Below are 16868 nucleotides of genomic sequence, written 5' to 3' on the forward strand. Positions count from 1 at the left end.
TCTCGCGCCGCTAAATGTGTAACCACGCAACGTTGGCACGTGGTCGGAACCGATGGGCCAACATTGGCCCAACTTTCCATGTGTACTGGGAATTCACTAATCCCTGGCTGAAATTAAAGGGCACGTGACACTGCGATGTATTTTGTAACCTATATTTCTCCACGACGCTTATGCTGATATTTTTGCTCTTTTAACTAATATTTTTTTATCGTAATGAAATCATTTATAATTATTATGTCGTGCTTATGGGTGTCTGGTCTGGTTTCTGCGCTCCACGTAACCAAAGGTGTAAGCTCCGTTGACAGATTTAAAAAAAAAAAACACAATGAAAAGTAATTTCAGGAGCTTATATATGTAACAATTTCGGACGGCTCTGTCTGGAAAAAAAATCTCTGCGCAAGCGCCACACCACGTCCAGGCTCCATCTCGCTCTGGTTGTGGCTACCACGTCCCAGCATTCTCCTGTCCACCGGCTCTGGGTGTCGGCATGGGCAGCGAGGAGTCGCACGGGAGAGAGCGAGGGGGGTAGGGACAGTCGAGCTGGGGGGTGGGGTGTGTGAATTCGGGTGGGAGTTGCCGCGTAAAGTCGCGCGTCGTTCAGGGTGGAGCAAGACATCTCAACGCGAAAGAGGGAGGGAGGGAGAGACAGACAGACGCCCACAGTCTGCCGTCTGTCACCGACTCCAAGGCTCCATCACCGACTCTCTGCATAGCTCCACCAAAGCTTCACCAACGTTCCAACCAAAGTTCCAAGGGAAGCCGCTTCTCGCATTCGTCGTCGTCTCCCGCTCCGGTCGGTTGCTCCGGTGAGGTCAGACGCCGCTCGCATTCACAGTCGAAGTGAATCCGGCTTTGACGCAAGAGCGAGAAGTCGTGATTTTTTGCACAACTTACGAGCAAAACATCAATTAGAGGTACCCTCACCCATCATCATCATCAGCAGCATCATCATCAGCCATCGCTTATCGTCGTTAATTATCAGGAGAGGCCGCCGGTGGGGCGCGTCGCGGTTGCAACATCAGTGGCTGGTTCGAGCCAGAGCGGCGGGGTTGCACGATTAAACCGTGATTAGCCCGTGATTAAACCCGTGATTAAACCCGTGATTTAACCCGTGATTAAACCGTTGTCAGCCAGTGATTAGCCCGTGATTAAACCCGTGATTAAACCCGTGATTAGCCCGTGATGAGCCCGCGATTATTCCGTGGTCAGCCCGTGATTAAAACGTGATTAGTCCGTGATTAACCCGTGATTAAACCGTGATTAAACCGTGCTTAACCCGTGATTAGCCCGTGATTAAACCGTGGTCAGCCCGTGATTAAACCGTGATTAGTCCGTGATTAACCCGTGATTAAACCGTGATTAAACCGTGCTTAACCCGTGATTAGCCCGTGATTAACCCGTGATTAACCCGTGATTAACCCGTGATTAGCCCGTGATCAGCGCGTGATTATCCCGTGGTCAGCCCGTGATTGAACCGTAATTAACCCGTGATTAACCTATGGTCAGCCCGTGATTAGCCTGTGATTAGCCCGTGATTAGCCCGTGATTCAACCCGTGATTAGCCCGTGATTCAACCCGTGATTAGCCCGTGATGAGCCCGTGATTTAACCGTGATTAACCCGTGATTAACCCGTGATTCAACTGTGATTAAACCGTGATTAAACTGTGATTACACCGTGATTAACCCGTGATTAAACCGTGATTAGCCCGTGATTAACCCGTGATTAACCGGTAATTAACCCGTGATCAGCCTGCGATTATCCCGCGATTATCCCTTGATTAACCCGTGATTAAACCGTGATTAACCCGTAATTAGCCCGTGGTCAGCCCGTGATTAAACCTTGATTAGTTCGTGATTAGTCCGTAATTAGGCCGTGATTAACCCGTGGTCAGCCCGCGATTAGCCCATGATTAACCCGTCCCGTGGTCAGCCCGCGATTAGCCCGTGGTCAGCCCGTGATTAAACCTTGATTAGTTCGTGATTAAATCGTGGTCAGCCTGCGATTAACCCGTGATCAACCCGCGATTAAACCGTGGTCAGCCCGTGATTAGCCCGTGGTCAGCCCATGATTAACCCGTGATCAACCCGCGATTAAACCGTGGTCAGCCCGTGATTAACCCGTGATTAACCCGTGATTAAACCGTGATTAAACTGTGGTCAGCCCGCGATTATCCCGTGGTCAGCCCGTGATTAATCCGCGATTAACCTGTGATCAGCCCGTGATTAACCCGTGATCAGCCCGTGATTATTAATCAGTCGAGGTGTGCTGTTGGGCAAACAAGGCGCAGACGTGTTGGCACCGGTGTTTTGCAAAGCTCATGAGAAAAGGCCCCATCGATTCTCGACTTTCCTGAATTACAGGGCACTCGGCGAGAGGCGCGCTCGTGATGATCCACACGACTCGTGCGTGTGATTAGTAATTAGCTGTGTCGTGTGCAAGGGGTGTGCGTGCATGTATGTGTTCCCACGTGTGTGTGGGTCTTTGAGACAGAGAGAGAGATGGAGTGTGTTTGATCGTGGCGACCCGAGTACGATTCATATTGACGAATAATAACAGTGGAAAGACATCGCCACTAGCAAGACAAAGGCGGCCGGGCGTGGTGCTGGCCAGCCACACTCGTGTGTCGTGCCGGCCTTCATAGGTGCTAGCTAACATCACTTTAGGCCATAAGGGGGATCGTTGTCTTTGTGTGTGTACATGTATAAATGTGTATATGTATATATGTGTATGTAACGCGTAACAATGACAAAAGGAGGGTGGCGCAGTGGTTAGCGGACTGCCCTATGAACTCTGCTCAACCAATGTCGCTTCCCGCTCACGGCCAAAATTCAGTGACAAATATTTGAACAGTTCTTGGGCCTCCCCTAGGTCGACTAAGCCTTCAATTAATAGTTGGTGCGTAAACATCACCACTAAGGAGACAAAGGCGGATAGGCGTGGTGTTGGTCACACCCCTTCGTCGTGTGCCGTGCCGGCACTTGCCCCAAACAGCCTGTTAAGGCTATACGGGGGACCTTTGGATTTGTTCGTGTGTGAATTAATTTGTGTGAGTAATGTGTGTATGTAAAGGTGTTTGAGTTTACGTGAGTGAATGTGTGTATGTAAAGGTGTTTGCGTTTACGTGAGTGAATGTGTGTAAAGGTGTTTGAGTTTACGTGAGTGAATGCGTGTTTGTAAAGGTGTTTGAGTTTACGTGAGTGAATGTGTGTATGTAAAGGTGTTTGAGTTCACGTGAGTGTGTATGTAAAGGTGTTTGAGTTTACGTGAGTGAATATGTGTTCGTGATGATGTGTCTCTGCGTATGTATTTATTAATGGCTGTGTATCTATGTGCATCGGTCGACTCAGCCTCAAATGATTACCTGGTGCGATGTTGTAAACAGTGCCACTGGGGAAATAAAGGTGATGGAGCGTGGTACTGGTCACTCACCCCCTCGTGTGCCTTTATAGGAGGTCGCTAACAGCGTTTGCCTCAACGGTCTGTTAAGGCTATACGGGAGATGTATGTGAACATCACCACTGACATAGCTGTGGAATGATTCCGACCATACCGCCCCTTCGCGTGCCGTGTGGGTGGGCTTTAATAGGTGCTCCCTTGACAGTATATTCCCCATCAGTATTTGCAGGCTACATTGGGGGGTTTGGGTCTTTGTATCACTGTATCCATAGCTATCATACTATATTAGACAAGTTTTGCTGGCTGGCTTTCTGGCTGGCTTCCTGACTGGCTGGAGAGACGGGGGGACGGACGGTCACGTCTCAAGGACGTGGAGGCTGCTAATTTGCTTCTGTGGTGTGGTAGCGTGTGTGCAGTGTGTGCGTGGCGTATTGTACTTTACTATGTGTGTGTCAGGATGGCCACTCAGAGCTCTCCACCTGTGGCTCAGGCAGATAATCGCTTGGTGTCGGAGTGGGCGTGGAGGTCAGGATTGACCAGTTTTACCAAGAACGGTAAAGTGATCATATAAAAGGGCAATGCTCTGTAAGTACGTACACCTGGTGCAATGGTCGTGACAATATGAACCCAGACACCCAAATTCGATTCCAGGAAACAGCTCTTAACGTCAGTGGAAGAGGACGGGATAACTCAACCCACGCACGCATCATCATCAGGGCATGGTCAATCCACTGATGGATAAAGGTCTCGCCAAATTATTTTTCACCACGTTGGTTGGTAAAAATAAGGGTAGAGGGATGGCCGTAAGGGGGGGAGGGCCGGGGAGGAGAAGGGGGATGTGTGGCCGGACCGGTTCAGCTGTCCCTGGCTGGCCAACCGTGCCAGACGATGCAACAACAACGCGGATTTGTGTAGCGACTACAGAGGCCGCATCTGAACGCGCTGAGAACGAGGCTGGCGGGAGTGGAGGGTTAAAGCAGAGGGGCCGGGGGGGGCGGGGATGCGCGCTCCCCCCCCCCCCCACCCCTAACTGGTTTCTTCCCCCGTGTCCGTGTGTAGAGGATGAGCGCCGCTTCGCCTCGGAGTCGGCACGGCTCCATCAGGAGCCAGGGCCGGAGCTGCCTCGACATCGTCCGCAGCCTGCACCCGGGCCGCGGCTCGCTTCGGGGCCAGTCGCCGGCTCCCTCCTGCTCCCCCTGCAGCCCCATCACTCCGCCAGACGTGTGGGGCACCCCGCCCTCCGGCCCGTCGCCCACGCCGCCCGGAGCCCCCCCGCATCGCCAGGGTCCCTGGGGCCCCGGCGTGCCCGCCAGGGGGTCCGCTGCTCCCTCCCCCGCGCCATCCCCCGTCCCCTCTCAGGGCCGCCCCGCTGTGATGTCGCCCCCCCTCTTTTTCCACTCGCGCTCAGCTGCCCCCTCCCCTGGCCCGTTCCACTCGCGCTCGGCTGCCACCTCCCCTGGCCCGTTCCACTCGCGCTCAGCTGCCCCCTCCCCTGGCCCGTTCCACTCGCGCTCAGCTGCCCCCTCCCCTGGCCCGTTCCACTCGGGCTCAGCTGCCCTGTCTCCCACGCCGATGTCGGCTCCGTCTCCTCGAGTGTGGATCCAGCGCCGCCACTCCATCGCGGGAGGGAGGCTGTCATCCAAGCTGAGGGTGCGCACTAATATGACTGTCACTCACTCACTCGCTCATTTAGTTGTTCAGTCTTTCAATCACTCATCACTTTACCCTCCCCCCCCACCCATCCACCCATACACTCACTCATCTATCCTTCAACTCACCCACAGCATCACTCACATTCCACCAATTCACCCACCAGTCCATCCACTTGCTCTCCCATTCGCTCAATTGCCTACTCGCCTCTCCACGCACCCATCCATCTCACTCATCCACACTCACCCATTCACCAACCCCCCCCCCCCTCCACTCCAGCACGTTCGCGACATCAGTGCCCTCCGCTCGCCCCCCCTCGAATCGCTGCGTTCAAGTTCATCTTTGTCTCCGCTTCGCCGTCACCTCGAGATGTTAATGAGGCGCTCACTCCCACGGCCCCGGGTTACCTCGTTAGCATGCAGGGCGTTTCGTGCAGGGCGTTTCGCGCAGGGCGTTTCATGCAGGGCAATGCACAGCAGCAGCAGAAGCAGGAAGAGTTTCAGCAGCAGAGGCGTCGTCTGAGCCCGCGGCGCTCCACGCAGATTCCAGCGAGACTCACAGACGCCGCGATGCAACTCGACTCCATTCCGAGCGGGACGTGCGGCCAGGCCGATGTCCTACTGCATACATGGCTACTGTGTTGTGTGTGTTGTGTGTGTTGTGTGTGTGTTGTGTGTGTGTTGTGTGTGTTGTGTGTGTGTTGTGTGTGTTGTGTGTGTGTTGTGTGTGTTGTGTGTGTGTGTTGTGTGTATTGTGTGTGTTGTGTGTATTGTGTGTGTATGTGTGTGTGGGGGGGGGTGGGAGTAGATAGTGGGGAGAGGCGGTCGTGTAGTGGTCAGTGCCCTGCTCTACGAACCCGGCGACCGGAGATCGATTCGATCTGAACGGCTCCGCGCCGCGTGCCACCGCCTCCGAGCAAGCGTCCGTGCCGAACCCAACTCCACGACTCCCCCTCCCCCCCCCCCCCCCCCCAGGATGAGAGGGGTCTCTCGGGCGTCGTAAACGGGGCCCCCACGGGGGGGCGCCGTTCGGTGACCCCCCTGCAGGGCGCTGCCACCCAGAACGGGGGTCCCACCGTGGTGCCCTCCTCCGGCCGGCGGGGCTCCTCCGCCAACCCGCAGCTCCTCAAGTACCTGATGCAGGGCGAGAGCGTGCGGGACGGACTCGCCAGGGGGAGCCGGGCCGACGGTGGGGGCTGGGATGGGGGCCCCCCCAGCCACGCGGAGGCACCGGGGGAGGAGGCGACGCTCCCTGAGCTCTTGCAGAAGGGGTTCGACGAGGTGTGGAGGGGGGGGCAGGGGGGGGCAGGGGGGGACATGGGGGGGGCACACTTCACTTGCTACTGACTGTGTTCGTATCGAGGCTTTCCTGGGGCAACGCTCGTAAAGATGATCCTACCACGATTCAAATGAATCCATGCCTCGAGTTTCCTGGCTGGCTGCTGGCTGGGCTCCTCTCCACCACCGCAACAACAACTCTCGTGTTGTTGTTGTCAGTGGCGGCTGCGGGGCCCTTGCCGCCGAAGCTAGCTGGGTAACTGGCGGCGCGGGATTTTCCGCGTTTCAAGTAAACATTGAGGTTGAATTGAAACGGCGGAGGATAAAGTTCGGAAGACGCTTTAAAGTGTAGCAACAGCGATGAGGCGGGATTGACGGACGCTGAAGGCCGTCCGCGGTCCATGTAAAATGGCGACAGCTTTTCAATTTATTCATTCGCCAAAAATATTCCTTAAATCCTATAGATATATACAAAAACATTTTTTACCTCGCTATACATATAATCTTGTCGTTTTATTATAACGTAGAAAGGCGGATGACTCTCCGTGCTCGGGGTACAGGAGGGGTTGTGAGAGGAGCGTGACAGTAACAGCTGTCTCTTAGTTTCCGTTGCATAGCAACAACAAGGGGCTCTCCACTCGTGATGATGATGATGATACTGATGATGCTGCTGCTGCTAATGCTGCAACCACGGCTATGAGTGGCATGCTGCTGGCACTGCTACCATCGCTGCTGCTACTGCTGATACCACATTGCCTCGAAGCCCTCTCCCCCGCCACCCTGTCACTGTGTCTCTATGTGTCTGTGTGTCTGTCTCAGTGTCTCTGTGTCTCTCTGTTCCTGTCTCCGTGTCTCTGTGTCTCTCTGTGCATGTGTGGCTGTATGTCTGTCTCCGTGTCTCTGTGTCTGCATGTCTCTCATTGTGTCTGTATTTGTCTGTATGTATGTGTCTGTATGTCTGTTTCAGTCTCTCTATGTGTCTGTATGTGTCTGTCTTCGTGTCTCTGTGTCCCTGTGTCTCTATGTCTCCCGTGTCGCCATGTCTCCTGTCCCCCGCACCTTCGATTAGCGTGGTTGGCTACATACGGTGCGAAAGAAGTTCAACATACACAGTTACGTCTGTCTGCGTGTCTCTAAAACTCTATTCCTGTACCCCCCTCCATTTGTCCCCGTGTCTCTATGTGTCTGTCCCCGTGTCTCTATGTGTCTGTCCCCGTGTCTCTATGTGTCTGTCCCCGTGTCTCTATGTGTCTGTCCCCGTGTCTCTATGTGTCTGTCCCCGTGTCTCTATGTGTCTGTCCCCGTGTCTCTATGTGTCTGTCCCCGTGTCTCTATGTGTCTGTCCCCGTGTCTCTATGTGTCTGTCCCCGTGTCTCTATGTGTCTGTCCCCGTGTCTCTATGTGTCTGTCCCCGTGTCTCTATCGGTCCACCTGTATTCCCCTTTCTACTTGTTCCCATGTGTCCCCCGTGTCTCCCCCTGTCTTCCCGTCTCCCCCGCGTGTCCCCGTGTCTCCCCTCTGTCTCCCCCGTGCGTCCCCCGCGTCTCCCCCGCGTCTCCCCGCGTGTCTCCCGCGTCCCCCGTGTCTGCCCCGTGTGTCCCCCGTGTCTCTCCCGTGTCTCCCCTCTGTCTCCCCGTGTCCCCGTGTCTGCCCCGTGTGTCCCCCGTGTCTCTCCCGTGTCTCCCCTCTGTCTCCCCGTGTCCCCGTGTCTGCCCCGTGTGTCCCCCGTGTGTCCCTAGACCCTAGTGATCCTGAAGCAGGCAGAGCTGCCCGAGTCGCGCGCGCGCCGCTTCCGCGCCTCCCTGCAGCAGGCGGCGGCGGCGATCCGTGACGCCCTGCGGGAAGCCAGCTCCCTGCAGCACCAGCGGCACGGAGCCGACACTCGGCAGGTGGGCGAGCGAGCAGCAGCAGCATCATCATCAGCAGCATCGGGCATCAGCAGCAGCAGCAGCATCATCATCAGCAGCGAGCAGCAGCATCATCATCGGCATCATCGGCAGCATCATCGGCAGCAGCAGTATCATTATCAGCAGTAGCAGAATCAGCATCAGCAGCATCATCAGCAGCATCATCATCGGCATTATCAGCAGCATCATCGGCAGCAGGAGTATCATTATCAGCAGTAGCAGAATCCGCATTAGCAGCATCATCAGCGAGCAGCAGCATCAGCAGCATCATCGTCAGCAGCAGTATTATTATCAGCATGATCAGCAGCAGTAGAAGAATAAGCAGCATCATGAGCAGCATCATCGTCAACGGCAGTATCATTATCAGCATCAGCAGTGGAAGAATCAGCATCATCAGGAGCATAATCGTCGGCAGCAGTATCACCGTCAGCATCAGCAGTATAAGAATCAGCAGCGGCAGCATCAGCAGCAGTAGAATAATCAGCAGCATCATCAGAAACATAATCATAAGCATCAGTACTACAAGCATCAGTGACAGCATCATCATCAGCAGCATCATTATTTTCATGATCATCATCCTCGTAAATATGCACTTCTGCATCATCCTTGACCTCTTCCTCCTAATTGCAATCATCATCACGCTCCTAAATCTCCTTCTCGTCTCCTCCTCACCCCCATCATCATTCTCGTCACTCACCTCCTCATCCTCCGCCTCCTTCTCACTGTTGGCATTCTCCTCCCGTTTCCGCCACTTTTTCGTCATCCATCTCGGCATTCACTCACAGCAGCGTGACGTCATCGCGATCATGATCGCGATCAACATTAATCACGATGATCGTCATCAAGATCATCATCATGATCATCACGCTCCCGTTGGTTCATTCCCAGTTGTCCGTTTGGTCATTCGTCTTTGAACTCCAGAACCAGGCAAGACGCAGCAGGACGTGCTGATATGCCGAGTCTTAATCTACACTGAGTTTTATAAATATATATTATGATGATCAATCCAGCAGTTGATATATTTTAGTAATGAGTATTGCTGTTATGGCTATTTACCCTCGCTGATTCTGATTACTCCTCTTCCAGGAGGGTCCTGCCAAGTTTTAGGATGTGGGGGGGGGGGCGATGATTGTTGCTTTGTAGATTTCGATTGAGTCATTTGCGGTGATATTTTTCATATTTGGCAAAATTTAAACGTGAAGTCGGCACACAAGGGCCTACTCTTGCGAACGACGTCGCGGGGCATCGCAACGTCCAATGCGAGTGAAGCAGACTTGCGTAGTCGGAGTATTACGGTTGATGCCACATCGCAGTATTAACCGGGGCGGCCGCTGGACCAGAACCGCGAACCTCTGCAGCAACAACAACAAGCGGCGGACACGCAGCCTCTGGGCACGACCGATGGTGATCACGGATGATGATGACGACGCTGATGGAGGTGGTGATGACGTTGAGAAACATCTTCCAACAGATCAACGGCAGTATTCCAGCGCCATCACTCGCAACCGCCGCACGTGGCGGTCGAAGGTCAAGGTGACCTCCTGCCGCTCTCACGAGCCACGTGGGAGGCATCGGTGCCGATATCCTGTCCACAGCCCTGCAGGGCCAGTGGTGGATATGCCACATTCCTCCTGAGCAGTCACTGTTGACTTCCCACCCCCACGTAGAGTGTGATGTGTCAAGTTGATTTTTGTATAACTCGGAAAGAACTCAAGAGACGAGAATAGAATGGGAGAGCTCCTGGGTCAACACGATGACAAACAGCAAACGCGTTTCAAAGCAAAGTTCAAGACGCACGGCTTCTCTCTCGCTCTCTCTTCTCCGAATGCGCCACTATTTACGCTTCCTTCTTCCTCCCCTTGGCCTTGAGTATACCTGGTAAAGCATTGACGCTGGTAAAGCATTGATGCTGGTAAAGCATTGATGCTGTTAAAGCATTGATGCTGGTAAAGCATTGATGCTGGTAAAGCATTGATGCTGGTGACGACGATGACGACACTTGCGCCAATGCCTCTCCGGCCGTGCCTCTGCGTGTCTCGACCTCGCGTCCCTGTGGCACAGAGGTCGGAGGAGATTGCGGAGAAGATGGAGCGGCTGCTGCTTGGCCTGGTGCTCGTGCAGAACGAGATCCTGGTCACCAAGGCCTACCTGGGTCCCGAGTCTCCGAGCCGGTACGTTAACACTATAATAATATCATTGTTATCATGTTTTTATTTTAACTCGGAGGGGTTAGGAGGGGGAACCATGGATGAGTGGGAAGGCAGCAGCAGCCACGCGGAGGTTAGCTGGTGCCAAAATCCACCCCCCCCCAACCCACCCCCCAGCTCTGCGGTCCTCTATATATAAAATTATTATCGGCCAATGAATCCGTGGAACGTAGAACGACTCAATGGCCCGATTCACAAATACGAATGAGGAGGAGGAAGGCGTTGTCACAGCAGCGATGTTTCACCACTCCGCTACTCCTGACGCAATTGTGTGACTCATCAACCACATCGATGCAAAACCCCGATTGTCTGTCCACATCAGCCACACGGAGCAGATCAGCCACAATAACTCCCGCAAGGATGCCGCGTTGCACCTAATAACCCTGTCCGTGTGTTACACAAGTGCGTGTGTGTTCTATTTGTTGCACATGTTACGCGTTACATTTGTGTGTTCTGTGTATACACCATGTGCTACGCGTGTGTATATGTGTAGGTGCGCATCTAACATTTGTCACGTGTGTGTTACACGTGTGTACGCTGCGGCAGGCGTGCTGTCGAGACGAACGGAGAACACAGCCAAATTTCTGTCGAGCCAGAGTCACCGAGCAAGAGGAACTCACAGGTAAAGAGATCACAGCACAGGTGATGTGATGATGCTACTGGTGATGCGATGATAGTGCAGGCGATGTGACCAGAGCACAGGTAATGTGATGACATCAAAGGTGATGTGATGATCGTCCAGCTGATGTGATGACAGCACAGATAAATGACGATGCAACAAGACGACAGCACGGGTAAGAGGCGGCAACAGCAGCAGCGCAAAACACAGAACAGCGCGCGCGCTCCATCTCATCGACGCGGTTCCCTCTCGGAGGTCGCGACCTCTGGGACGCGCGGGGCCATTAGGCGCCGCCGTCTCGAACACGAGCACACATCATCATCATCAGCAGCAGCAGCACCATCCGAGCTTCGTCAACCCGGGGAGTTCAATAGCAGCAGCGCCACGCACCGGCGAGGCTCACGATCTGTGCGCCTCCACCCCTCGTACCAGCGCCAGGGCGATGGCTCTGGGGCCTCAGAGAGAAATGCGCGCACCGAGGAAAACATCCGAGGAAGCTCCCCACTTATTGTACTTCGCGAAGCAAATTCCATTCCTCTTGTCACGGAGCGCCCCCCGTGAAAACAGACGCTGGTCCTGCGTGTAGCTCCCTTCCGCTCGTTCCTTCCTTCTCTCTCGCCCTCTCTTGTTCCTCCCCTCTCATCATCATCGTCGTCGTCATCGTCGTCATCGTTCCCGACATCTCTGGCCGGTCATTCCTTCTCCCTTTCCTCCTCCTCCTCCCATTCCTCCTTCCTCTCTTCCTTCTGCTCATCTTGAGCCGTGCCCTCCTCCTCTTTGGCCGTCTTGGGAGACTTTTCTTGGGAGACCTTTCTCTTGTCCACATCCATTATCTCCTTGACTCGTCTCCTCCCCGTCCCGTAGCGTACCACGGGTGCAAATGTTTTCTGCTACAGTACAGTACAGCACGTATATATACACAATGTGAAAAGACAATGAAGACATCAAAGGCGGGAAACCCCTGAGGAGCTGCGCACATTTCGTTTGGTGCCACGGGCGACGCAAGCGAGCCGGCGCAGGACGCGAGTGGACAAAGCGCGCTGCTGACAGGGGGTGGGGGGGGCGGGGGGCTTTCACGCCGCCGCAGTTCACTGCTGAATAGTGGCAGCCACCGTTCTGTCGTCGGAAAAAGCCCTGCAGGGAGTCCTCACGGGCAACCATAATCACCACCAGCACCAGCACCACCAGCACCACCACCACCTGTTCCTCGTCGCCTCCCTGCAGCCTCAGGTCTGTAATGATGGGGTTTGTTGGAGTGTGGCGGTCAAGCGTTAGGGCACCTCCCACGGTGGAGGGCTGTTGGAGGATTGTGGGAGGGGGTGGTGTTTACACCGCGACTGCATGTATGGGCGTTTAACTTCTTCCACACCGCACGTAGCCAACCGTGATAATTATAATGGGAGGTTGCGGGTGAAGGACTCCAGTAATAGCCCCCACCCCCACTACGCCTCTCCCTTGTTTTACTTTATACCGAAATTATGAATTGCAATTCATAATTAGTTTATGTTTGGGTTTCTGATCGTCGTGTGTGTGATCTCGGTTTGGTTAACTAGAGCCCTCCGCCACCCGACGAGAGAGCCAAACAAGTCCAGTTGGCACGTCACGTGGTACGAACGTGATCCACATCGATGTTTGGGTCATTCAGTCAAACCGGAGGAGCTTAGTGATGTTGAAAAGTCCCGAGCGAACGTTGGACTATTTTGCCCGACGTTTCGCTGGAGATTACACCGAGCGTCGTCAGTCGAGACGCTAAACTAAACGACCGCGCGCCCACTCGTGAAGTGGTGTCGGCGAGCAGCTATCATCTCGCGCACGTAAACCCCAAGCCACGGCAATGTGGCACCATTCCCAGATCTCTGTCTGAGCCTCCTGGGCGTTCGTATAAATATTTTGACAATTTCACAGATCGCTGATTTTAAATACACTGGTCCAATTTGAGTTTAAAAAAGCCATCGGTTCCATGTTTTGTAACGATTCATAATTCATTATTATTATTCGTTTGGGCAACGTAATGATGTGGCCAACTTTGTGTCGCTACGACCGTCTAGCGCAAACAAGTTAAATTGTCACGTGGGGTACAATCGTTTTAAGGGAGCGCCTGTTATGATTGGGCTGCTTCTCCGCCCTCCGTTTGTTGTTGGAGGGCGATTGCCTCTGACTGCCCAGGAGGGTCCTTCACGAGCCTCCTCCTGTACCACGGGCCGCCTACGGCGGTGTCTCTTGCCCTTGCTCACTCCACTGCTCTCTCACGTCATCGAGCTTGCTAGATCCTCGCGGCACACTGTTTGCGACCCTGGGGGGTGGGGGGGGGGGTTAAGAGGGCCGGTGGTGGGAGCTGACGGCTGTCTCGCTTCCGTACCAATGGAGAGGGGGGAGGGTGGGCGGGAGGTGGGGGCTGTATGGGCCAATGAACGACACGGAGAGTTCTTCTGTCCTAGCTTGTGATCGCTGATGTTATTTCTGATGCAGGTTTCACCTCCGCGTTATGCCGTAGATGAGTGAGGTTTCGTACTTGAAAGCGAAACCGCAAACGGCAGGCGCATTACATAGAGCACACGTAATGTTGTCCACGGTCGACCACGTAGGCGCATATGAGTGAATTCAAACCGCATATCGTGAATTTTGGGTAGAAATTGGTTCGTCCTACCTCTGCTTAATCTGGCAAAGGCAGCCCGCGTACAGAGCCAGGGAAGCCTGTCACCCCAAGAGACAGACATACCTGGGATCTAGGGCCGGTGACCCGCCTCCAGCTTACCGGGCTCGCGGGAAGCCGAGCGGAATAATTCGATAGCCGAGTTAAGAATACGCGAGGAGGAATGTGAATGCTTTCTTTACCCACGGCTGGGCGGGGGGGATCGACTCTTTTTTTGCGTTGAAGGATTCGTCACAATGGGGGCATGCAAACAGCGCACGCGATAAGATCACGCAGAGACAAATGTCCCCCGCATAGCCTTCAACAGACCGTTGGGGCAAGTGCTGTTTGCGAGTATCCGATTTAAGGCGGGCACGGCGCAGCCTGACCCGAACAGCACCCCATCGTGTACCGCCTGTCATTGCTGCAATGCGTCTCAAGCATCGGCAGCACTTGAGAGTCGACCTAAGGGGAGGCCCCTGACCGATTCAAATATTTACCACTGATATTGGTCATGAGCTGGAATCGAACTCGAGTCGCCGGGTTCGTTCGTGGTGCATTGCGCTAATAATAATAATCTTTATAAAGCGCCTTTCATGTTGAAGTATCTCAATGCGCCATCGTTCCGCAAAGATACAGTAAAGATAGAGATCCCCCGTATAGCCTTGGCAGACGTTTGGCGCAAGTGCTGTTAGCGAACTCCTATGAAGGCCGGCACGGTACCTATAGATACAAACAAACACACACACATGGATACGGCCACACATCACTACGCACACATTACACGGTAGGATAATGAAAGTGCTAGCCCTTAGGCGTTATAGACCTCCGAGAACACGCACGCCCGCACACTGCACACTTACAAAACACAGACACATTCGCCTGAATAGCCTCCATAAATATGCTGGCTCAAGTACTGTTTGCGAGCACCTATTGATGCCAGAATAGCACACGGGTTAGGGGGGGGCAACACCACCCCCACCCCTTTGTCTCCCCAGCGCTAATGTTTAAACACCGCACCAGGTATTTAAACGATCAAAGTGGCAGCACACAAGATCGGATCAATATCACTCGCTAGCGATGTCAGTTAGCCTCGGGCGGGAATTGGACACGAGGCGCCAGGTTCAGAACCATTGCGCGTCAAAAGAAAGGGGAACGGGGAAGAGAAATAATGGGGAATAATAATAATGCGGAAATTATGAAAAAGGAACGGAGAAACGGGAGCCAAGCGTCAGGAGATGTGACGAGAACAAGGGAAGATTCTGCATCGACAGCGTCTGTTCTCACAGGGGCGGGAGGAGAGGGAGCGGCCACAGAAGCCACGTGGTTAGGGGAAGCTTGAGCTGATTTCTATAGACGTATGAGGTAACTATTAATATCCCAATGTCATCATAAAAGGTGTGTGCGTGCGTGTGTGTAACTCGCGTGTGTGTAATCGCGCACCACCACGACCACAAATAATTTGTTTGGGAATGATAATAGGTGCTCACCGCACACACGTTTCCACCCCGCACGTCATATTTTTCACACACACACACATACCACGCACACATTCCACGTGCACCCACACACACACACCCACACACGCGAGCTACGCGATCTCTCCCCTTTCACGTCGGTCAGCTCCACCGCACGAGCCCTCGCCCGAACCCGGCGCATTTGCCAATTGCTTCTGCCCAAGTCATCGCGTCGCCTGCTCTTGCGCTATAATAATAATTATCGCGCCAACATCCCCCCCCCTCCTTCTCTCGACCCACCCATCCCTCACCCCAACCCCCCGCCTCCTCCATCTCCCCCATCACCCCCCATCGGCCACGCTCACTCGCCGATCGTCTCCTGCGCCCATCGTCGCCGCAGCGCTGCGGGAGCTGCTCGCGCGTCTCTGCCGAGTTGCGAGCAGCGCTGGAGCGGGAAGCGCAACGCGGGGCGGTGGTCGTCGCAGCTCGAGACGCGGAGGTGGGTGAGTTGGTGGGTGAGTTGGTGAGTGAGTTGGTGGGTGAGTTGGTGAGTTGTTTGGTGAGTTGGTGGGCGAGTTGGTGGGCGAGTTGGTGGGCGAGTTGGTTGGTGAGTTGGTGGGCGAGTTGGTGGGCGAGTTGGTGGGCGAGTTGGTTGGTGAGTTGGATGGTGAGTTGGTGGGCGAGTTGGTGGGCGAGTTGGTGGGCGAGTTGGTTGGCGAGTTGGTGGGTGAGTTGGTGGGTGAGTTGGTGGGTGAGTTGCTGGGCGAGTTGCTGGGCGAGTTGCTGGGCGAGTTGCTGGGCGAGTTGCTGGGCGAGTTGCTGGGCGAGTTGCTGGGCGAGTTGCTGGGTGAGTTGCTGGGTGAGTTGCTGGGTGAGTTGGTGGGCGAGTTGGTTGGCGAGTTGGTGGGTGAGTTGGTGGGTGAGTTGGTGGGTGAGTTGGTGGGCGAGTTGGTGGGCGAGTTGATGGGCGAGTTGGTGGGTGAGTTGTTTGGTGAGTTGCTGGGTGAGTTGCTGGGTGAGTTGCTGGGTGAGTTGCTGGGTGAGTTGCTGGGTGAGAGCTCCCGCAAGTTTCGCGTGGTTTAAATGCCCGTGTGAGCGAGAGTGTCTGATGTGGGAGTGTGTGGATGTCTTGGGTGTCGCGTGTGTGCGTGTGTGAGTGCATGCGTGTGTCTTATGTGTTTGTGTGCGAGTGTGTGACTGTATATGTCCGTGTGTTTATGTAGAGCGGTGGAGCAGTGGTTAGCGCGCTGCACTAACCACTGCTCGAGTTCAATTCTCGCTCACGGTCAACACCGGTGACGATTATCTGAAGCTGTCTTCGGCCTCTCCTAGGTCGAATCGGCCTAAAATGAGTACCTGGTGCAATGTATAAACGTCGCCACTCGGGGAGACAAAGGCGGCCGGGCATGGGGAGCTAGCCACACCGCTACCATCGTGCGCATATTAATAGCACTTGCCGCAAGTCTGTTGAAGCCTATACAGAGAATCTTTGTCTTTGTTTTTCTTTGCGCGTGAGTTTAGAAGTTCTCGCAAAACGGCACTCGCCCCAGCAGTCTGTTAAAGGATGCCCGGGGTGAGAGGGGGAGGGGGTACGTTCACCTGTGCGTCTTTGTAGGTGAACACAACTTTCTTGCGACGTTCGTTCCCGCTCGCTCACCCAGTTTCATCATCACCGCTATCATCATTATTCGGGTGTCTTAACTTTCTCACCTGGCCAATTG

At 54.4% G+C, this 16868-nt stretch overlaps 1 protein-coding gene across 1 annotated transcript in view; it reads left to right on the plus strand.

Annotated features, from left to right (window-relative positions):
• The first annotated feature begins 244 nt into the window (after nucleotides 1-244).
• The window catches only part of LOC116943022 (uncharacterized), a 37535-nt gene continuing 20911 nt past the window's right edge, over nucleotides 245-16868 (plus strand). The window contains exons 1-7 of the mRNA XM_032955620.2: nucleotides 245-806; nucleotides 4458-5048; nucleotides 6023-6328; nucleotides 8065-8214; nucleotides 10294-10403; nucleotides 10986-11061; nucleotides 15548-15646. Of these exons, the coding sequence (XP_032811511.2) occupies nucleotides 4461-5048; nucleotides 6023-6328; nucleotides 8065-8214; nucleotides 10294-10403; nucleotides 10986-11061; nucleotides 15548-15646 (1329 nt within the window). The 5' untranslated portion in view covers nucleotides 245-806; nucleotides 4458-4460. The remainder of the gene's footprint in view (nucleotides 807-4457; nucleotides 5049-6022; nucleotides 6329-8064; nucleotides 8215-10293; nucleotides 10404-10985; nucleotides 11062-15547; nucleotides 15647-16868) is intronic.

The sequence above is a fragment of the Petromyzon marinus genome, chromosome 16 (assembly GCF_048934315.1).
Source record: "Petromyzon marinus isolate PM22_M1 ecotype Great Lakes invasive population chromosome 16, UKy_Petmar_22M1.pri1.0, whole genome shotgun sequence".
NCBI lineage: Eukaryota > Metazoa > Chordata > Hyperoartia > Petromyzontiformes > Petromyzontidae > Petromyzon > Petromyzon marinus.